The sequence below is a fragment of the Rhopilema esculentum genome, chromosome 5 (genome assembly GCF_057945365.1).
Source record: "Rhopilema esculentum isolate cy_ngs chromosome 5, ASM5794536v1, whole genome shotgun sequence".
Lineage (NCBI taxonomy): Eukaryota > Metazoa > Cnidaria > Scyphozoa > Rhizostomeae > Rhizostomatidae > Rhopilema > Rhopilema esculentum.
In genome coordinates this window covers 4,410,418-4,433,903 of record NC_142819.1, presented here as the reverse complement: position 1 = coordinate 4,433,903, position 23,486 = coordinate 4,410,418, and the positions used below count along the sequence as shown (strand labels likewise).

Sequence of the window (23,486 nt, the reverse complement as noted above, 5' to 3'; positions counted from 1 at the left end):
AAATGGACATCCTTTAACCTATATACAAGGTAATTCTGAAAGCAAGTGACTTAAAAATTGCTTCTAATTCCTCTGAATAAACCTGCATTTCCAAAGCCCTTGATCTGTCGGAGAACTAGACTACCAGAAAATTGCAAACCTTAAAGTTTCCCCCGAATGCGAATTTTCTCTATAAACCGAAATCCTATGTACCCCTTTTTAGATTGTTCATTAATTTGATATATCTGTTGTAGTTAGTTATTCTAAATAACTGTATATACTTTAGAAGGACTTTTTGTATGTAGTTGAATTTTAAATTTTTGTATGTAGTTGAATTTTAAATTTGAAATAAACTGAACTGAGGGCATGATTCTAAAGTAGCATATTCACACCAAGATCTCACAAAATGCCCTCGGGCAAAACTTAAAGACCTCTTGACTCTCATTTCGGTTCAAAAACATTGGAGCTTCTAGCAATATATTTTCTCGGTTACAAGCTTTAAGAACAACGCAAGAAAACAACGCTATTTACACTAAAAATGTTACTTATTTCGATTCAGATATCAAAAAAGGTTTTCAACGTGTTCTTATAATTTCAATACATCAATTAGCGCGTGCAAATGTCAAGACCTGCAAAAGAATAATTTTAACGTCAGAAAAGGAGAACGCAAAAAAAGTTTCACAAACACACTTGACTTAAAAAGTTAATGCCATGCCAATTGTTACACTTTTTAACTAATTAAATTTCTTCATTCAAAAATTCAGGAGCTTTTTATCAAAACCTTTACATAGAGATACGTGCTCCTGTTTAGGCACAAGTCGCTAGCTAGACGATCAAAAACGGAGTCGGGGAGCTTAAATTGTGAAAACCTTACAAGCAAGCAAATTGGAATGTGATCACTAAAAAGAGGCTTATTAATTAAGTATGACGTCATGCGAAGGAACGAAAAGTTCTTGCTTACTTTGTTTGTTTTTTGGCAGCCATGGCAGCTAACATTTTGTTACCGCCCAGGAAAGCCAAACTACCAAATAGTGCCAGCCACTTCAAAGTAGTAAACATGTTCTGAAAGAGATATAAAGGCAATTAAAACCATCGCAGATAGTAGATTTTGAATTAAACACTGTTGGAATCTTTAAAAAGCTAAAAAATGGAACGAAAACTTTCAGGCTACAAACATTTCCAATACATAACAACGATGCATAAATGTTTCTTTAAATATAATTTTCACTTAAAATCACTTAAAAATCACTAAAACAACTTCTGAATCAATATCTAGAAAGAAATTCATTGTCAGCTCTATGTCTATTGGGACAATATTAAAGTTTTTAATGGCAAAAATTTCTATTGATAATGAAATATTGCGCCAATTCCTTATTATGCAACATCTCCATAGATGTCCCTATGCATACAATCTAAACTTCAAAATATGTATACTGTTATGATGTAACATATACTGTTATGATGTTGAATGGAATTCAAGTCGTACTTACCAATTTAATCCAGAACATGTAGTAAAGTCCAAATATACCTACAGAATCAAAAGAAATATGTTAAGGGAATCGATGAGGCAAGAATAATGGTATCAAGCTGCATCAATCAGATGAATAATAATAGTATCCATAGTTTTCTAGGCATTGGGTCTTGACTGAGCGAATAATGCACAGCCAAAGTCTGGCTTTACGACGAAATATGTTCTTGTTAAACTTCTCTTGAAAAAAGTTATTGGGAAACTTGAATCAGGCAACTATAGGAAGGTTAAGCAAAGCATGGGGGTAATCAACTCAGCACTTACTGTACCTTAATAAATATCAAAGATTTACCTGCAAGGCCAATGTGGAACATCAATGTTGGAACAGAGAAATCAAAGTTCGAGACATTTATACCAAGTTGGATCCACTGTAAAAAAGGGTGGATATCAGTTTAGCAGGTTCCGAAAAAGTCCTGAGAAATGCCAGGGACTCATTGGGAAAAAGATTTGAGTTAGTTGAAAGAACAGTGTGTTCTAATATTTGTAGGTCAAAACTAGTAAGTAGTAATTTATCACACACAAAAAAGACGAAAAGATGCCATCAGAATAATTGGAAAGAAGCTCATCCACAATGTCGCAAAAGGATTGGCAAAGTTATTTCATCATTCGGCATCTAGACAATCTATTTCAGAGTGAGGGGGTTGAACAAGGAAGTTTAACATGAATATCATCAAATTCTCATTAGGTGATTGACGGCTATAAAAAGACTAATTGCATTTACAACTACTTACCCAAATAAGCATCACAAAGAATGGAACTGCAATCAAAGCTGTGAAAACGTTGGAAACGATGATGGGTGGGCGTTTATCCGGAACGCGGAACATGTGCTGTTTGAATAAACAAGTTTGGTTCAGAAGAAAATCAAGCAACTCAAGAGATTAATCTGCTGATATGATCATTGTAAACTGGTAAAGTTCTTTTTTTGAAATTAGCTATAAAATTGTAAGCTTCATCTAGAAGTGCCATCAGATACTGTTTGGGAATCTGTTCATTAGAAATCACAAAAGGATTGGCAACATTAATTTCATCATATGGCACTGTTTAGCTAGATCAAGTTGTTGGCGGCTGAGCTGTATCAATATCAAACCACCTTTTAAACTGGTATCAAATTAGATGAAGAGGGATGTTATGAAAGCCACTAATAACTCAAACAGTCAGTAGTAGGCCAGTTTCGCCCCATATCAGGACTCATCAGTACAGCTAGACTGAATAAGGACCTAAAGCTGACCCAGAGCTAGCAATTAGGCAGTTGTCAATGTCAATGCATGTTGGAGGTGGTAAGGAAGTAAAAAGATTCCTTACCTCAATAACTGGCAGCGGTTCTGTTGTACGAGCTTGCTTCTTTGTTTTCTTTGGCTCTTCAGCAAAACTGAGTGAAACAGTGGCCTATGCATGCAAAATACAAAATCAAAATACCAATAACATCAATAAATTTATAGCATACTAGTGGTATAGTACACACAGCTGAGGATAAGCATAGCTTATAATCAAAACATAGATACAACTTGCAAGAACTTACACTGACAAAAATTTGTCAGTGCCCACAAGGTAATGTAAAACAGAAGACCAATTATTATCTTGTTAGACTTAGAAACTTACATTTTCTTAAAATGAATCTATTTTTGCTTTGTTTTCAGTTAATTTATCTTGTGAGAGAAATATTAAAACAACAAAATCCTAAAGTTTGTACTATAAGAGAGAGAAGAAATCTTTCAAAAGATTTCGCAAGTTATAGCTAAATAATTATATCTACCTATGTCCCACAAAACAGCATAAAAATGCAGGAAATATTTCTTGCTTGCAAGAAGCCAAACTTATACAAAACTTAACATAAGGCTGCTTAAAAGCAGGTGATTATTACTTCTTATTAAAATAAAATATTGCTAGGGGGGAAGTAGATCCTGATACAAAAAGGTGATTTCTTAAGCCAAACACCTTATCACTGAGCTCCGAGACAGTCTTTATTTGGTTAATGATAAAATTATTCAATAATAATAATAGAATTCCAACAAAAACTTACCACATTCCATTTAATTGGGATTTGTACTAACTTATCACCAACAATCAGATCCTATTAAAACAAATTTCAGGCAATGTTTGAGTTTCGGTGGAAAAATTTATCACTGAAAATGAATGAAAGTCGTCCTAATCTACACTTTTAAAAACCTTTTAATTTCTAGCACTTAACTAATTCATGAATGTGAATGAGGGAGTTACAAACAGATTTTGAAATAATTGATATTTTACTGTTTATTTTTTATAGGGCAGTAACAAATTCAAAGTAAAAAGGACTTAGATAATAAGAGATCAGTGAAAATACAACTAGGAATCCTAAAAGCAAACCAGAACAACAGAATATCTTGAGTCACATGGGCAATGTAGAAAACACAAAACCAAAGGCAGTGTGTAATGATTGCATGCAATATTAAAAATGAAAATAATGTTTAACTAATCTGTTGCCCTATGCGATAATTTCCAGTATCACAAAAGATAACAAATGTTAGCAATTATATGGCTATCATTTCTAACACAACTGCAATTTGAGAAAATGCAGCCATGGGAAAGGAGATAGCATGCTAAGATGTTTTAGTGGTTCTTTTGACTATGCATAAAAATTGCAAAAATAGTTAGCATTGTTTGATAACAAGCATCACTAACAGCACTTTTACTTTAAACTGTCCTTTTTCTACTATTCTTTTTGTGCAAGAGCATTCACTAAAAATTTTTCAATCTAAAAATTGGAGCATATATTATTGTCACTATGCATCAGAAACCAAGATTTTAAACAAAGACCAAATAGGATGCTGCCTTAACACATACCATTTTGTACTTTCCAGAAAGATTGTTGAATGAATCCTTGCCAGTTGTTCCGAGATCCTTTAAGAAAAAAAGTCAGAAATCACAAATGGAATAAGTTTTAAGTGTAGCTTGACTTGAAGTCTAAAACATGCCACTGAACATGCTAAATTACAAGTGCCATCAGAAATTAAAACATATATCATGAAGATACCTCATCACCGGATTGAATTTCATCATTTGGCACAGAAAATTCCAAAAAAATTGGTAATAAATAACAACACTCTGTTTGTATCTAGTATCTTTGATTTTGGGCACTGGCAAAAATGATATGTAATTGAGCATCCCTACTAGCTTTCCCTTGCAGTTCATGATTATTTTTCTGGAACTATATAGAGTGAAGGCACTCTAAATATAGCAGAGATTTCAAAGTTTTTGGTTCCTTCATAAGGCAAGTGTTGCCAGAAGACCATTAGCAGAGGAGTAGTAAACAGTAACTTTCAGGTGAACTATCTATAGATGCATAAAAATAGAAATAAAGAAAAACTTGTTTTCAAGGTAGGCAATTTACTTTTTTCAACAGTTTAGGAGAGCAATCAGCAGCCCCCCACAAGCAATTGAGGGAAGTCTGGTGGGGAGCAAGAGCTATGGCTCTCCACAAACGCCCAGGCCTGATTAGAGCATAAAATCAAAACAGTGGGGTTGCAATTGCAATTGCAGAACCAGATGAAGGAGGAAAGAAGAGCAAAATACATACAAGAGTAAATTTGTAAACATCATCATCTGGCTGGGCAACAAAAAAGATTTCTTGTCCAGTTGCAACATGTGTGAGCCTTACAAACGCCTGCAATTAAACAAGGTCCAGTCATTTTTAATGAAACATTCCTGCTTTTACCACATCAACAAACTCAAGGAAAAACTGTTTATACAATTGATTTTAACAAATGAGTCAAAGTCACATGAAACAGCTTTTCTAGGCACTGTAAACTTCTAAAATATTTTATCTAATATATACCTGATGAACAGTTGTTGGATTTCCTGACAACTCCTTCAATGTGAATTTCATGATAATTTTTTGATGATAATCAGCTTCAAGATCAGACTTGATGCTCTCTGGGAATTTTACTCTGTAGAAAAGGAAACATGACATTACTATCAAGAACAAAGACAATTACAACTTATGTTTATAACTAAGCTAGAATAATAGCAATCAATGAATAACACCGATGTAATATAAAGTGCCATCAGAAAATTTCTTCTAATCAGCAGCTCATAGGATTGGCTTCTACATTATCATCACTTGGCACCAAAACCAGATATATACAAAATATTTACTAGTTAAGAGAAACAAAACAAATATATATATCAGACAGAGCAAAGTCTTTATGTTACTAAATCTCATGGTTTTGGAGTAAACTCTTGTATCATGTAGCCATTAGGTAAAATATATATAACATTGATCATTTTTAACACATTGCGCTATTTGCTAAACAAAGTAAACAATTTGCCTTACTTGATTGCCTTGGAGGATGCAGATTGCTCTCTGTCTGCAATACCAACTTCAATATTTTCAACAGTAATTCTTGACAAAACCTTAGCTTTCAGCTCAGCATCCTTTCCACCAATGTAAACATTGGCATTTTTCTTAAACTCTACATTCAACGTCAATGTATAGATGCCTCTTTCAGCTGTGCCAAAATCATAAACATATGAGTTGGCAGCAATGTACCCTTTGGCAATTTCTGACTTGACAATAAGGTAGTCACTGCAAAAATTTAAACAAAAAGCTATAAACTTTAAAATCAGCTAATGGTCTTGAATGTTGGATGGGGAACAAAGCACTGCTAAAATCTTATATACAAAAAGAACGCTATAAACCAGAGGCGGACACCTCAGCTTTAGGTGCATGCACTCGATTGAGCGCCTTTCTGGGCAAGGCCTGCTAAACATGACATAACCAAACTGGTACTCTTCTAAAAACAAACAGTATCTCTGATCAAGAAATTTCAGTGGGATAAAAGTCATTCTTATAAAGAAAGACTGCATTGATAAGAACAGGGCTTACTCTTTGGGTCCTTTAACTAAAGCAACATTTTCAGCAACTGTATCTCCAGCTGCAGAAGTAACAGATTTTGCAACAACTTCAACATCTGGAATCGAGTTATCCATGACATCAGTAACTCTCACCTAGAAAAAGGAGTTGAGGCATATATTGGAAGATCTTGAAGGAGATCTTTACATTAAGTTGAAAAACATCTCTCAAAAAAAGGTGATAAATTCTATTGATAATCTTCTTACCTTGTAAATTCTATTCTTTTCAGTCATTCTGTCAGCCTTGTAAACTGACACCACAACAGGAACTTGAAACTGAAAACCAATAGATATACAAATATATATTGATTACACAGCTGAAAAAATAAATAAAGTTGTTATATTATTGGACCCATACAACCAGAAGTGCCATCAGAAATAATTTTTTTCTAATCAGTGGTTCATAGGATTGGCTTCTAGTTTCATCATCACTTGGCACTTCAATCACAGACAGCTTTAAATAAGATTTTTTGTTGAACAGGCACCCCTTTAAAAGTAAAGGCTCTTGTGCAACTGTCATGCTTTGCGGCAATTGTCTTGAGAAATTGTTTTGTATTTTCATAAAGTATGATAATAGGCCAGTTTTTTGTCATATATGCAAAACATACCGGTCACAGACAGCTTTATCAATCACAGACAGCTTTATCAATCACAGACAGCTTTAGATAAGATTTTTTGTTGAACAGGTACCACTTTAAAAGTAAATGCTTTGCGGCAATTGTCTTGAGAAATTGTCTTGTATTTTCATACAGCATGATATTAGGCTGGCTTTTTAATTATATACGCAAAACATAGCAGTTGCAAGGAGCCTTTGGGGCTGTGATTGTCTGCAATCCATAAAAAAAGATCTTATAATTTTTATGAACACCTGTTAGCCATTTAATTCATTAAAATATTGATATATAAATATACTATTGTGAAAATTCTTGAAGGTTTTTGGCTGTTTCTGATGCTTTATGAGGGTTTTTTAAACGAAAGAATTTTCAAATTTTTGAATCAGATTAAGAGCACTTAAGCAAAAAGAATACAAGATTTTCTAAGAGAAATTATGCCATCCAGAAATGCTATCAAAATAATGCACAGAAAAGAAATCCAAAAATTAATTTAGAGACAATTAATAAGAATCAGTCAAAACCAAAACCTTAATAAGAATCAATAAGATCAGTCAGTCAAGACCTTGTGTTGCTTGTACAACAAAAAGCATGTAAAGAGTCTTAGGCATGCACCAGGCTATTCCAGGAGATGCTGGCTATAGCTAAACTGCGCAAAATAAATTTGCAAGGGCTTTTTGCCATCCACATAGTTTTTCAAACTAACATTCTCATTTTGTCTGCACAGTTTTGCTTCCCAATGTTTGTACTACTTACTGTAAATATCAGGATGTTAGTAAATAAAGAGAAAAATGGTCTTACACGTCTATGTGTTTATGACATGTTAACAAACTAATGTATTATCTGCTAGAACTTGCAATGGAATAGGAAATGTATTCCCATGAAAAAAATTACATGTAGCATGATTAATGTTACAAATTATTAAAGTGAGAAATGTTACACCATACGGTCAAATACAAAACAATTTCAAGTCTTGACATATATATAAACAAGGCATTCCCAAAAAGATAGGAATACCCACAAAAATGCCTTCTTAAGGTGAAAAGTGTTTAAAGAATTGGCAAGGTAATGTATTTTTGTCTTTGTAAATACTCCTATATAAAAAATCAACAACAGTTCTGTAAGGGCTAAGTAGCCCACGGAGCCAAACTCGCAAGGACTTTTAATAGCCCAAGTTATTTTTTTCCATGGGGAGGCCTGGCATACACCTATGATCCCACACCTAATATTATCATGACTACATAAATCAGAGATGAATATTTTTTGGGGATTTCTGTGATCGATTTGGCACTCCTGGTTTTGTAACATAAAAACTTTCATTATAATCATACCTTGTTCTTTGATAATTTAGACAGCACAGTTGCAACATCGAAGATACCCTTGACATCCATGACATATTTTCTTTGCAAGAAATATTGGGCAAACTTTGTCAGTTGTTCTGCAGAAAGTGAAGAAGCTTTGTTTTGTGAATCTGCCAAAGCAAGAACACCTCTAACAACAGCAGCAGTCACAGGCAATCCACCTTCAAACTTTAAAATTGTATTGTCGATTTCATCAGCCTGAGCAACAATATCTTCAACAAGGTCTGTCAAGAACTTCAGGTTGGTTTCTTTGGGAAGCAGACTTGCAGCATAAAAAGCATTTGCAGAACTGGCTGGTGAATCATCACTTTTGACGGCTTTTTCAAGGGCTTTTACCAAGTTATCTTGAACTATAAATCAAAATAAAATCCATTTTAGAAGCATTAATAAAATAATGTAATTCATTTAGACAAAACCTGAAGTGAGTTAGAGGGGTGCATCTCTCATTACAAATTGCTGCAATAGGACAAATAACCTAACAGATTGATGATCAGTTTTGACAATGAAGACATATGACATTGAGCTTTCATCTTGACTTTTCCACAAACTGGATATTTTCATTTCAAAATACTGTAACAAATCTTGCCACCGTTTAAAAAACGTTTTCATAAATCTTTTATTTTTTGCAGTTGCCTTTAGCATGCTCTAAATGGATAGGGAATAAATACAATATTTATATAAAGAATGGACTATAAAGAAAGGAATTACTACAGCCTTAGTATAAACCTACAAGCAACAGATTTTTTAATTGCAGCTTACCTTTCAAACCCAGATTAGCATGGGCTGCAATTGCAAAAGAGATACTGTTTGTGTCCTTTTCATCTACGCCATCAATGCTTTTGACAGCATTCTAAGAAGAAATTCAAAGTGTTATGATTAATAATCAAAAAAAGCTCAAAAGCATCATAGTGCAAATACAAACTGAATTAACAGCATGCATATCATATACCAGAGCAGTCTATTGGGAAAATCCAAATAGCTGTAAAACTTGATTAAACCACAGATCTGTTTTGGGTTGGTTTTCAAGTAAAATGGATTCCTATGGTATTGCACTTCTGTCATAAGAGAAGATAAAAGTATAATGCTTTGGTTGGCTACCTTGAAAAAAAACTGTAACATGAGAAAAAACAAACAGCTGAACCCTAATCTGTCTGACCTTTATGAGGGCTAAAAACTGTCTAACTTTGTAAATCTTTAAATCATCCAAGATAACCAACCATTGACTTGAATAAAGTAGAAAAATCCAAAAGGAATAGAAAAATAGTCTGGCTGAGATCAGTTTTAGAATTACAAAAAAACTTGCAACTTTTTTTTGTTCAACCTAAATATTTCATTCAACCAACTGATCCAATTTGAGATATATATCTGCTTGGGAAATAATTTCGATAGAAATGTTAATATTACCTGGCAACCTAGAGACTTCACAATTTCTGAATAATAGAAAATTGATTTAACGTCTTTCTTCAAATTGTTTGATGCAAAGCTGCAATAATCCTGCATAATGAAAAGATACATGCTTGACATAAAAACAACAGAACAAAATATCTGCCAGGAACATGAATCATTTGAAACAACTAGGCTAAAAAAAAAGTGTGGCATGACATTAATTGGTTTACTGATGCAAAAAATAAATTTATAGGGAGCTTTCATTTGGTAACAAAGGAGGTCTTATTTTTCTATTTTAAAAAACAAATTTGATACATCTAAAGTTGGTGACCTCAAGTCATTTACAAAGAGACTTTGCTGCTAAGAATATTTAGGCTTCACTGCACTGCTTCTATCACATCATGTTTTTGTAAGACAAAAAAGGGACCAACTTTATCAGAATTTCAAAGTTGCAGACCAAGGACCTTAGAACTAACATAATTTACACAATAGGGAATATAATTTACAACGGCTCTCAATCACTAAGATTGGAAGAGCTGAATGTGGAACTGTTTATGGCCCCAAACGTCATTGAAAAGGACTAAACTTTTTCTGTTGATCTTCAAGGGAATCCTGAATCAAAAAAAAAATCATTCTGATTGGTTGGATTCCAAAAAGTGTACAAATGTAGTCTTAAAGGCATTTGACATGCATAAGTACAGCGAATTTAAAAATAACTTAAGGCAAATTGATCAGAACAAGCACACAAGAAAGGAATTGGAAACTGCTCACGTGAAACCACTGTGTGCTGCTCTAGGATTTAACCGATTTGCAGAAAGGCAGAAACTGTTCTCATGTCTTTCTCTGTGTGCAATTTGATTGGGCAACCACTCATGGCCGAGTGACTGTAAGCCACTTTTATCTGTGTCAAAAACCTTTAACTACTGCCTTTCCGTGTTGATTTCTTAGACATAAAAGTAAAAAGGAACAAAAAAGAACCTCTTCAACGCCTTTTCCAAGTGCGCTAAGTGCTTTTACAACATGATATGCTTCTTCCAGATCCTTTGCATTATGTTTCTGTAGAGTACTTGAAAACCTGTATGCTTCATCAACAGTAAGGGCATTTTGCAAGCAATTTGCTTGATAGGCTAAGACTGCCAGTAAAACTGCAACAGCTGGAAGAAAAAAGTTTTTTCCATAAAGGAACATCTTATCTAATTTTTTTACATCAGTGTCAACTGTTTTCTTCAAATTCATATTCATTAAGTTTTATGTATTTAAACCACAACTATTCAACTATTTGCTACATACATTTTAAAGATATAAAAAGAAATAAAAAGTTAACTATCAAAATCCACATCTACAGACACAATATGCTTTGCAAGTAGCCTGGGAAAGAAATCTGAAAATAAATTTATCCTTATCAAGTTAAAGCAATAAGGAAGCACTGCTTTGCTCATCAAGAAAATGACAACACATACTTTACTCACAAAAAACCTGATACTTAGCTCAGGTCAACTTTCTTATTCAAAATCATTAAACATAGGATAAATGATGATATTTCAACAATATCTAATGATATATTAAAATGCAAAAATATTACAAAGAGTTGATTTAAATTTTAAAGCACTGTTTTTTGCCCCCATTAAATAAAGTTGCAGCGGACTTAAAATAATTTTGCGCTCTGGAGTCCTGTGGACAGTGTTAAATAAAAGTGAGCATTGCAGATAGGAGCGGCGGTCATGGCAGCCATTTGCAACTCTGGTGGAAATAAAATTCATGCCGGGATTAGCTGCAAATGCAAGACCAGCTTTCTTGAAATTTCACAAATTTCTTAGACAGCGGAGTTAAATGGGGTAATGACCTGGGGTCCAACCATAAACTTGTGACAGGAAACTGAATGACAAGCTAAATTGTCTTCTGCACCACCAGTTCACCTTATATCCTCTACTTCACTTTGGTCAAAATCTCAGCTTAAATATTCACAAAAATCAATAACACGTACATTTGAAAGGAACTAGACATCAATTTATTTTGTAAAAGCTTCAAAACAGCGACCAACTCACCGTAAAAAGTGCCCATCTTTTCACTGCACCCTTCTCAAGTTGTGACACGAGGTGAGAGAAAGAGAGACTGGGAACAAGGGTTTTAAAACCATGATGTGGCTCAGCCTCTCCTTTCAACAAAATTGTAAACGAGGATGATAGAGGAACCAAGAACAAGTGTCGAATTTCATTTACATTATTATATCTACTACAAAATACATCCAAGAAAAAGTTTAGTGTTTAATTAGAAGATATTAGATAACAAAGATACAAGCTAAAAATATAAGGATTGCAGCAGTTTTTACGTTGTTAATTATAGAAATGTAGCGAAATGAAGGGTTAACAACTACCTTCTCAATAATTTTCCAAAGTTCTAATTGGATTTGAGTCGGCTAATATTTAAATCAAAATGGACAAACCAGATAAAATTATTATAAAAATTCTATAAAGTACCGAAGTGATGACGTCATAAAAATCTTAATCTTAAATTTCTTTCTGAATTTAATCTTAGAACCTAAAAGAGCATCATGAAATACCTCTGAATATGAAAAATCAGTTGAAGCCAAGGCATTACGAATTGGCGGATATATGACCACTTGAGCACAGGCTCTTGCCCCATCAAACCTCTGTAATTTGGTCTTGGTTCATGAATTTATAAACCAGGCCAGAATAAAAATAATCCGTTAGCAAACTTGAAATCTCTCATTGGCCATAAATCTCGCCCAATTTGGAACATATCTAACTAATTTTTCACATTGAGAGGTACTTTATGCCGTTCTTTCAGATTATGCGGACAAATTTAAGAAGTTCTAAAAGTATTCTTTTTTTGATGTCACACTTCAGAACTCTATCGGGCGCAACTGACCAACCCCCAAATTTGAAACTGACCTCAAAAACCAAATAGTTAGAAAGTGCGCCAGGGGTGCATCTGAGATCGTTACCATCACAGAAGTTTGCAGCACTTTACCTGGATAATTTTTTTACTTTTTAAAGAACGTACTTTATAAAAGGTAGTACATTCTTTTTCTATAAGAACCACTAAATTCAAGTTCAGGCTGACTGTTCTTAATTTTTTCGAAAATTTGAGGCTGGACTGTTCTTAATTTGTTCTTAATTTGATAGGGTGTAAGCAGTGCGAGTGCTAGCTTTCTCACTTTGGGGAGGTAGTCAGGCCCTATTTGCCAACACGTGAGCGAAACAAATTCATTTGCCGACAGGTTTGAATAATCACCGAAAAAGCACCCACACATGGCTAAAAATCTTCGACTTTGAGAAAAAACGTTGTAGAAGCTTAGCCTCAGCTTGTTATTAATTTGTTCTTAACCTTTGGCCAGTTTTGAGGCTCGTGTTCTTATAAAATTGTTCTCATAAAAAGGAGTGTAATTTAGTTCCTGAACTGCTATGACTCTTTACTTTATTTTTTTAAAAAATTTACCAATTCATCATGCAACTGAGCTAGTTGGTGCTCATTCCAGCTCAAATATATTCGGATAAATTGTGTAGCGCACTATCCCCCTGCACCTGAAGAAATTCCAACCAACTTTCCGCACCGTGCTTACTAGCGATAAAGAACTTTTGCCGCACCCTAGATCTCGTCGAAAAGTGCCACACATGCCAGTCTGGGCAGACAAGAAAAACTCGTTCAAATAAGAATCTCAAAAGCCTAATTTCATAGAGGTTCGATCAATGGCGTTGAAGAAATGAAATTTCAGAGAAGATATGTTAGTATCACATTAAGACATCCTTCACAAAAAAGGCAACGTTTGAAAAAATGAGTCTGTGAAAAAATGAGAATAGTATACAAAACAATAAAATGCGATCAATAAAACAAAATACTACAAAATAGTATCTGTATGTATTTTCCTCTTTTTCTATACACTTAATAAAAATGGCAGTAAAGATAATTTTGTGAAAATCTTTTGTAACTTTCTTATACGCTAGTTTTGATTAAAACGAGCAAAGAATTTGAGAATATAAATAAAAACACAATACAATTGTCTTATGTAGAATGTAATGTGATTTAAAATGCGTAAAGAAGACCTTTATGGTCCGGAGGTAAAAAGAAATATCTTGGCAAAGTTTGGGAGAGATTATCAAAAAATTAAATTATTTGCGTTAAAAATAATTCTGAACAATTGAATTATTATCTTCATATCAATTTAAATACAGTTTGAATGGGCAAGTCTGAAAAATTCTTTTGATAAACTAGAGAAAAATATCGCAAAAGCAAAATAAAAAAGCATTCTTAAATTGTGATTTTGATTTTGTTCAAAAGTTTCTTAAAAGTTTCTCAAGTACCGAGTGCTTAGAGCAACTTTTTAAGAAATAAATACCCGCACGAAAACGATACATATCAGGGCCTCTGACAAAGGCCAAGGGGCCATGGCCTCCTCACTTTTTGCAAAATAATAAAGCTTTTTTAAACATCTTTTGCTATGATTGTTAAAATCTCCCTTAACACCCCCCCCCAAAAAAAAAAATTATCCTCTGGTTATAAAAAAGTTAATAAAAAAGAAATTTGGAAAACAAATTATTACAGTTATGCTGTCATACTCTTCGCTGTTTGAAGTTGCGCAACTCCAAAACATCATTTTCCAACTTTCTCTTGATACTTTTGTGGCTATCAGGACCAATGGTGTCCAAGTCTTTATTCATATCTGGTTCACAAAGCCAAAATTTACTGCCTCTGCTGATGATTTCATCAATAACCTGGGCAGAAGTTCTGTTGTTGGATAAAATTGAATTTTCATTCGAGATGCAGTTTAACTGGCTCTGCATATCTGAACTGCAATCTACCGGTGGTTGCCTTCGCTGATAAAATTCCTGTTCTTTCGATGGAAGCAAAAGCCAGTCTTTCAAGTTCGTGGAGAGACCCAAGCTTTCGAATATGTTCTCAAGAGGCGGAAGACTGTTGTTATTACCACTGTATGGCACAAGCCACTGCTCTAGTTTATCGTCAAGTTCCATGCTTCAGTTCAGTCTATGTACCTGCCAGTCATGAAGGAAACTTATCCTCACTTTGTGGTTGCCGTTGTTAATATCAACTTCTTTGACGGAACCATTGGGAACCGCAGTGAAAGTAAAGTATCCAAATGATGTCTTTGTAAGCCAAGTAACAGGGATCATTTCAGAAATTCTGGGCAACGCAAAGGGGGGCTGCGGAAGCTTCAACTCCGGGAAAAAGATAATTGTTATCTTCCCACCTGTAGCTCTTTGCACATTGAAACAGCTTATTACGTGCCTGCGACTCGCTTGAACAAAAACCGACGATGAAATGGGGACTCGAGACCCCTCTGGTAATTCTTAACGATGCAGAAGACCTTCCCGCCCAATACAGAACAATTATACTAGTATTATACTATTTGTAAAATTTAAACAGAACGTATATTTTCTCCATTTTGGCGACAGCAAGTCAAAAACATTATCCTAGCACCCGAAACTATCGACCAAAAGGAAATTCTGGTACCTTTCTTCTGGTACAAATCTCTAACGCGATAAGTGCAGGAGATATCTTCCTTCTCTAGAATTTTTTCCTGAGCAAGCCAGCCATGAGAAAATTAAAGATCGCCGTTTCTGTTGATTTGCTCAGCAATCCAAGACAAGACTCAAGACTGGCTCATTCAAGTCTTGCTTCCAGTTGGCAACAGTTCTCTTACTCTTTTCTTTCCTCACCATTTGTGCCATTCACTTGGAAAAAATCCATTGCAAAAACAATAAGCCCTTTGCCATCAGTCCTTTTGTTCAAAATAATTTGAAGAATTTATGAAGGGAAAGGAGTGTCCAAGGCACTGTGTCCAATGCAAACGAAATGTAGAAAAACTGTTATTTTAGTCATTCGGTGTGCGTTGTCTTTAAGTATATCTCATCAAACATTCTGATTTCAAAATGGAGAGTGAAAACTAGCAATTCGATTAGAAACTTTCTGAAGCTGGGAGAAAATATCTGAATGAAATTCGCGTTCGTTCAGTCGTTGTTCTCGAACCAATCAATGATGTTCGCTAGAAGTTTTATTTTTGAAAATATGTTAATGGTAATGGTATTCTCAAAATTGTTAATGGTATACATGATATGATTAACATCGACTAAAACGCAAAGCGACAAAAACGCATTTTGGCAAGAGTCTCCATCGACTTTGTTCATCGATTTTTTGAAACATCAGCCCATCAACCGCGGAGCATATTACAGATTGAAGGGGCTTAAACGTTTTTGGGAGCTAAAAATGCTTGACAATTTTTTGTATGGTTCTAAGCAAATTGTTTGGGGGGGGGGTGCTTCCGCGGTCCCTGTGTAAACAGGCATATTTTCATTTTCATGACTCTGAGATATCGTTTAAGAACTGCTTAAATGCAGGCGTCAAATCCTGAAAAAATTCGGCATACTTTCTCCGTAAACCTAGGTCAACGTAAATTGAATCTTTAGCGGCAGCCGTGAATTTTGCAGCCAATGGCTTAGTTTGGGAAACCCACCCCCTGTATTGATTCTAAATGTCCTCCTATATTCTTTCTGGCCATCCGCGTCTTTATTTACTTTTAACATTTTTCTAATAAATCTTTCATCCACTTGTCTGCTCACAATTCATGCCTGTTAACTTCAATTGTTGCCGTTTTTTTCTTGAATTTTTCCCCAATTCTAACTTTTTAGACGTAATCAAATGCGGTTTTCTACATCATTTCATTTCTGCCTATTCTTATTAATTATGCCTGTTCTTACTATTTTCCCCTTACCAGAGACGGCGGCGCCTGGAAAAGTATTTCAGCAATTTACTTTGCCCTTTTTCTTGGCGCTTTCCCCCCTTGCCCCAAATATCTTGCGGCATCTCTTAAGAGTAACTAAACCCACACTGCCTATTGCAAAATCTGACTCAATCTTCACATAGTTTCATTGAACATGCAATAGCTGTCAATTGTTAGAAGGACACACTCAAAAACAACAACAACTAACAATTAGATATGTTTATTCAAATATTTAACCCGCGCTGGAGTTGAAATTATTCTTATCTACAATATGCTACAAAAAGTCGAATGTACAAAATTTAACTCTCACTGGAGTTGAAATTTTAAAATAAATTTACATTAAATAATAACATTTGCAAAAACAAAAACATAGTAATTCATTCTATCTTATCTATAATCAACACAGACATGTTAATTTGAACACAGTACTAAAACCACAACATTATTACAATGATTTTAAAGACCAACTTGATAATAATAATCATGCAGGAAGAACAGAAACTCATGTATGAAAATAATGCATCATTGATTTCAAGCCTTAGTCTGGTTAAACAAGGAAGAAAGGTTAAATCATTTTAAACGAATAATGTTTCTGTTGTGCATCAAAAAGCAAAACTGCATTCTTTACAACTCTTCAATGCACCACAACGTAACCATTTGCACAAATCATGGCTTGGCTTTTTCATGGATGCACTACTTCTCTTGATCCACAATGAAAGGTCAGATTTTGCGATCTCATCAAACTGCTTTGAAACACTATTCACCTTTCCATCAACAAAATTTGGCACCAGAGATTTGCTGGGATTTGCAAGCCATTTACTGTAACGGCACTCCATCTTGAAGCTTGATCCAAGTGATTGTTTTTCACAATGTTCTCTTATTATATCATCAAACCTTTGCACTGTACTAGTACTTCTGAATCTCTCTGTTTCTAATTCATCAAGTTGTGCTTTGGTTGAACCTCCTCCTATATTTGGTTCTGATAATGGTGTCTTTAACCAGTCTGACAGAGAAATGCTTTTGATTTTCTTGCATGTTTCAGTTAAATCACTTTCTGTTAAATCATTTTCCTGGTGCTTCCTTTTCAACCATTTACCAAGGACAAACTCTTCCTCATTGACACTTGCCACTGCTTCTTGTTTGCATGGAGTCAGATCCACCCCACAATCCAATCTTGATGATTCTTTTAACCAAAATTCAAGAGGCACTTTACTTATTTCCTCAAATCGTGAGATGTTTGGATGCAAAGTTCCATTAGTGTTAAGCTGGACTTCAAACTTAGCAGCTCGTTTGAGCCAGGCAGATAGAGGTACAGCTCTAATCTCATCCCATTTTTTGCTGACTTGGGAGTGGTGCTCTTTTTTGATCATAAAAATTTGGTCATTGGCAACAGGAGCTGGTCTTCTCTTTTCCTTTACCAACCAAAATTTGAGGTCATTGGGAAGCTGTGCAGGGTCATCTCCCTGGAATTCAGCTCCACTGCTTCCATCAATTTTACAAAGACTTAATGCCTCTAGTTTCTCAGCAAGCCTATTACCAAAACATTCTTCAATGTCAAATACACTTGCACTATGGCCATCAGTCTGTTGCTTTTCTTTAGGTTCAGGCCTCAATAACCAGGACTCGAAATTTTGATCTTGCGATGTTTGGCTACCTTGCACACTATCGAGTGGCAAAGCCAGCTCTTCACACAAATCAATACAGTTGCAACACCCTGAAAACTGGCAAAGAGACTTGTCATCACCAAAGCCACCAGTAACTTCCCAGGTACTCTCTTCAGTCAACGTATTAGAATCATTTCCAGGCTTCAACAAAATATCAAAATCATCTGGAGTAGAAAAGCCACTACAGCTGGACATTGCATCTTCTAATTTCTCAGCTTGAACATGTATTTTCCCAAATTGCATTATCTCCTCCAGGACATTATTACCTGTATCATGAAAATATAGTTCATTTTCATCATCCGCATTAATAAAAAAGGATTGGAATTTATCAACCAGGTTGTCATAGCAACATCTGAATTGTGACACATTTTCACTTCCTTGTTTTTGCAGATTGTAGAGATCATTCAAATGCTCACTGATAAAAATCTTCTTTGCAGTCAAAACAGCATGCTCTTTGGCTAGTATCTTTCTCAGTGTTTCTTGAAGGTCCCCTTTTCTTTTCTGCAAAGCATCAATCAAAATCTCCACAGCTGAATCTATCTGTATTTCAATACTAACTGCTTGTTTGTGCAGTGATTCAAGCATGCTGTCAATTTTTTCCATCTTGGCATTGCATGATGAGGCATGTGATTCAAGCTCTGAAAGTCGGTACTGGTGGCTAACAACCATTTTGCCCCTAAAAGAGACAAAAACTATAAAAATATACAACAGACAAAGTTATATAATGAAGTGTTTATGCTGATTTAATAGACACCCTTATAAAAAGAGAGCTGTTTGTAGTAGCAACTACCAATCCAGATTGATAGGAAAATGAAAGGAAGAGTAGAGCACACATAGATCAGATTGGGGGCAGTCCCATTATTTTTTTAATCAGAAACCATGTATTATATGTTAGATGAAGGCTATAGTTTTGTATAGTTTTGTTACAAACTATGATGTTTACTTCCATTTTCATTGCACAGTTTCATACTGTGAGCTGTAAGATGATACTTCATTTTGTTCAATTCTTAATTGCAGTTAAGTTGTGGATGAACTTATCTTAGATCGCTTGTTATTGTGCCTAAAACCCCTGATTTTAACAGGTAATAGGCTCAGGAGTTTTCATAAATTGGAGAAAAGGACTGCCACAAAGCTGACTTTTGACAATATTTAATTCAGTGTGTTTTAACATGTATGTCACAGCACATTAATAAATTCAATGGAACAAATTTTCATTTATGGAACTTCAAAATGTAAATGGTTCTTCAAGTTAAAGATCTTTGGGAGAATAGTTTCTGGGGAAGAAGTGGAACCAACAAGGAAGGAGCCACTTCAGTGGGGGAGCAAGTTTCAGAAGAGGATCAAGTTACCACTCTCTTGTGTAGTTGGCCAGATTCCTATGATAACCTTATTGTTGCACATGAATCATGGGTTGATCTAGACTTCATTATTGTCAGATTGCTACATGAAGAAAGAAAATGATCTGAAGTTTCATCTGACCTCAGAATCACGATGGAAAAGGCGCTTGATACGTCAAAGGGGAAGTCTAGAATTGCTTGACACTAAGTGAAACCAACAAACAAGAAAGGGAAACACTACAACTTCAGTTCAAAAGGGCATTGTGGCGAGAGGGTGTGAGAAACCTAAGAAGTCAAGCAAAAGGGCAGAGAGAGCAGGCAAATGTTACAGAAATAGAAGATACACATGCACTGTTTTTGACAGCCAGTACATGCAAGAAGGAAGCTAATACCTGGATTATTGACTCTGGTGCATCTCAGCACATGTCATGGTGCAAAGAAAGGATGGTGAATTTTTGTGACTATTCTGTGTCAGAGAAAATAAGCTTGAATGAAAACAGGGTTGTTGGCATAAGGTACAGGGTCAGTTTGGCTAAAGGTCAAAGTCATAGGGAAACGAAGCCTGTCGAACTGACCAAAGTCCTGGTCCTTCCAGATATGGCAAAGAACTTGTTCTCTGTCAAGGCAGTTGTCAAAAGGAATTTATTAGTTGTTTTCAAGGAGGAAAAATGTCTCATCCTGAATGGCGATGGAGAAATCTTGAGATTAGGAAGAAAAGACGGAAAGTTGTTTATATCCTTGACTGTCTGCCGATAAATGAATCCAAGCATGAAGCTAAAAGTGCAGCTGATTCCTTGCAATTATGGCATCAGAGGTTTGGCCATTTAGGAGTGAAGAATGAAAACTTTAAAAAGATGAGAAACTAGTTGATGGACTAAAGTTCAATGTTTGAAAAGATATGCAGTTATTGCGAGGCTTGTGTTGAAGAACAATAAACTCATTTCCAAAAGACTGTAGAGCAGTTCCAAAACCAGATGTTACAAGTTCAACAGTACTTGCAAAAGAAGGTGATCCTGATGATAAGCAAAAATTGCTCATAAGCATACTTATGCAGTTACAGCAACAAGACTGGACATTGCACAAGCTTTAGGATCAATCAATCAATTTAGTTCTAACATAAGTGGAGAACTTGGCACGTTGTCAACCCTATCTTACATTACAATTTCAAATGTTGATGAACATTACAAACAGAATTTGAGCAGAGACTCATGAACAACTTTTTTGTTTTATATTTGTTGTGATCTATTTTCAAGTGGAAGTGTTTGAATATACAAAAATAGAGCTACACTCTTTTTTATGAGAACAATTTTATAAAAAAGTCTTTGCTGGTCCCAATAAAACGATGTTTATTCAAATGATTCCATTTTCAGATGACTCCACTTTATACAGAGTTTCTGAATAACTTCGGTTTTAGCATCAAATTACTCTGTTTTTGAGTGTATCAATGAATCTCAAAATGTAAAACAGATGCACTCAAATATATTCTATACAGAAATGAAGTAATGGCAACAGGGCATTAAAAATTGTTTCCTTTTTGATAAATTATTTTGTTTTTAAGAAACTTCTTATAAAATTCCATATAAACTTTTTGGTTTTAAGAAAACCTCACAATTTTTTTCAAACAGTGATACACACCTTCTAATACAAAGAGGATGTCAGGTCTTCATAAAAATCGTAAGGTCTCAATTTAATGGACCGCACATCATCGCATACCAAGGCAGGCCTAAATTTTTCAAGGCATGTGATTACCAGCATGCTGAGCAAGCTAAGGCTGAGGGCTGCAAAGCATGATTTTGAACAATGTTTCATTTCAAAAACGAGGAGTTTTTTGCCATCTAGGGATGATTTTTTGTGTGGATTTCTAAACTTGTCTGCATGGCAAACAAGGCCCTGTACGTTGAAGGACAGCTTGGGAATTTGTTTAGGTAAACCAAAAATATGAGCAATTAGTAAAACTGTAAACTTTATTTTCTTCTTTTTCATGTTAACTATGTAGCTCTTGTTCTACATCAAGTTTTATATACGCTGAAAAAGTTTTATTGGTTTGCAAGCTAAACACTGAAAAAAACCTGAGTGTATGCCTAAGATCTTCGGGTTTAAGCACATGGAATGCACCCTGGCCCAGAGCACAATAGCTTTTAATTGCACAGCTTACACCTTTAAGAACAAACTAAGAAGGATCCAGCCTCAGATTTTTGTATAAATTAAGAACAGCCAACATAAACTTAAATATATTGGTTCTTATTAACAAAGAGTTACGAGCAATGACGTTTACTCCCGTTTTCACTGCATGCCTTCATGCTGTGAGCTGTAAAATGATACTTTGTTTCATTCAAGTTGTAATCGCCGTAATGTTTTGCATGGATTCATCTTAAATGGCTTGCCATTGTGCGTAAAAGTCTTGAAGTTTAACAGTATATATATGGGGAAAAATAAGATCTTCCTATTTCAAATCAATTATGCATCTTAAAGACAGAATGTGTTGCTGATCTTTATTGAAGTAATGTTTTGACGCTTGAAACGTAGGTTTTACAAATTTGCATGTCGACAATGCCCCTTGCCCCTACTTTTCTTTGTACTTTCGCAAATAACAATTCTAAGGATACAGACTCTCCAAAGATCCTGAGAGATTCCTTCAACATTGGTTTATGCTTTTTTAATCATGCTTTTCTGTCGAAATTCAAATACAGAGCTACAATATAAACTTTGGCACATCAAGCTTTTGACTCAAGCGCCTTTCCCTGCAGGACTGAGATCAGATGATAATGACCTCTTAATCAACCTCAGGGATTGCTGCCAAAGAAGGAGTTTGATATACTGCTTTCTATATTTCCAAATCAATACTATATCTAATTGAGCAGAAGATTACGATCTTGATATTTTCAAAATAAAAACGAAACTTCAAATGGTGATTCCTTTTTTGTGTAAAAAGACATTTTGTTTAGTGCTGTCGACTGATCCTATGTCGGTAAGGCCGTAGGCAGCCTAGAACCAGGTGCTACATTCAACACGCGTAAAGCGTGATACTGTTGAAAAAAGAGCATGGGTTTTCAAAACCTCCAAATATCTATAGTTGAGATTAAAAAATACGCATGTTTACCTGGATGAGGACTTTTCCTGAGAAATTACGTTCAGTGAGGCCTGCTGGCAATCGTCACTGCTTTCTAATTTGTTTGCTTGACCACCGATATGACTCCGCTGATATGTCTTCGCCAATTTGATTGGCTAAACAATTCAGACACGACCAGATCCGTCACGATGATTGGCTAAACAGACAATGGTTCATTTATTCCATGGCCTTACCACGTTTACGGGACATGTTCAGAACAAATGTCGGTTTTCAACAGGTATATAATACAGTAATATTCATTGAAAGGATCGCAAATTGAATTTAAAGAATGATATGACATTTTTGCAGTTATTTTTACTTGTACGATTACGAAAATAAATGTAAAACCAAAATTCAATAATAATAATAATAATAATAATCTACCATATATATACAGGATAGCCTTTTCAGTAAAGATAATACTGCTATCACTGAGGGTCCTGTAAAAACATTATTATCATTATTTTTTGGAGATAAGAAAACAACAGTGCTATTTCTATCTTGAAAAAGTACTTGCAATTATCAATGCTGCAATAGAATACATGCATGAATTTTTTCCCTGCCGATCTCACGCTGGTATCAATTCCTAGAATACTATTGTTTTTATGTCGCTTCAGACCTTCTGTTTTTGCCACGTGCGACACGCATGGCCAGGTAGGGGTATCCTATTGTTCAAGCTATTACAATAAACATAGTCTATGCAATAAAGAAGCCAGGAAAATAACGTTAGATTGTAAAATGCTGCATTTTTGTTCCACAAAGTAAAAAGAAGAACCAGTAACTTAAGTTCAGGCTGACTGTTCTTAATATTTTCAAAAAGCCGGTGTAAGGATTACTAGGAAGGAGTTCAGGCCTCATTTGCCAAGG

At 34.9% G+C, this 23,486-nt stretch overlaps 2 protein-coding genes across 2 annotated transcripts; both read right to left on the bottom strand.

Moving 5' to 3' along the window:
• Positions 1-505: 505 nt before the first annotated feature.
• On the bottom strand, positions 506-11,903 carry LOC135690129 (dolichyl-diphosphooligosaccharide--protein glycosyltransferase subunit 2). The gene is made up of 18 exons (XM_065207602.2): positions 11,798-11,903; positions 10,731-10,906; positions 9,771-9,860; positions 9,126-9,216; positions 8,337-8,716; positions 6,602-6,670; positions 6,369-6,490; positions 5,817-6,068; positions 5,319-5,430; positions 5,061-5,147; positions 4,328-4,384; positions 3,528-3,578; positions 2,810-2,893; positions 2,239-2,334; positions 1,800-1,875; positions 1,470-1,507; positions 941-1,041; positions 506-608 (listed from the first exon to the last, which is right to left on the bottom strand). Exons 1-18 carry the CDS (start codon positions 11,811-11,813, stop codon positions 602-604), a joined length of 1,905 nt encoding a protein of 634 aa, XP_065063674.1. The 5' UTR covers positions 11,814-11,903; the 3' UTR covers positions 506-601.
• A 4,810-nt stretch (positions 11,904-16,713) lies between these two features.
• LOC135690130 (uncharacterized) lies at positions 16,714-22,767 on the bottom strand. The gene is made up of 2 exons (XM_065207604.2): positions 22,611-22,767; positions 16,714-18,849 (listed from the first exon to the last, which is right to left on the bottom strand). Exon 2 carries the CDS (start codon positions 18,840-18,842, stop codon positions 17,112-17,114), a length of 1,731 nt encoding a protein of 576 aa, XP_065063676.2. The 5' UTR covers positions 18,843-18,849; positions 22,611-22,767; the 3' UTR covers positions 16,714-17,111.
• Positions 22,768-23,486: the final 719 nt, after the last annotated feature.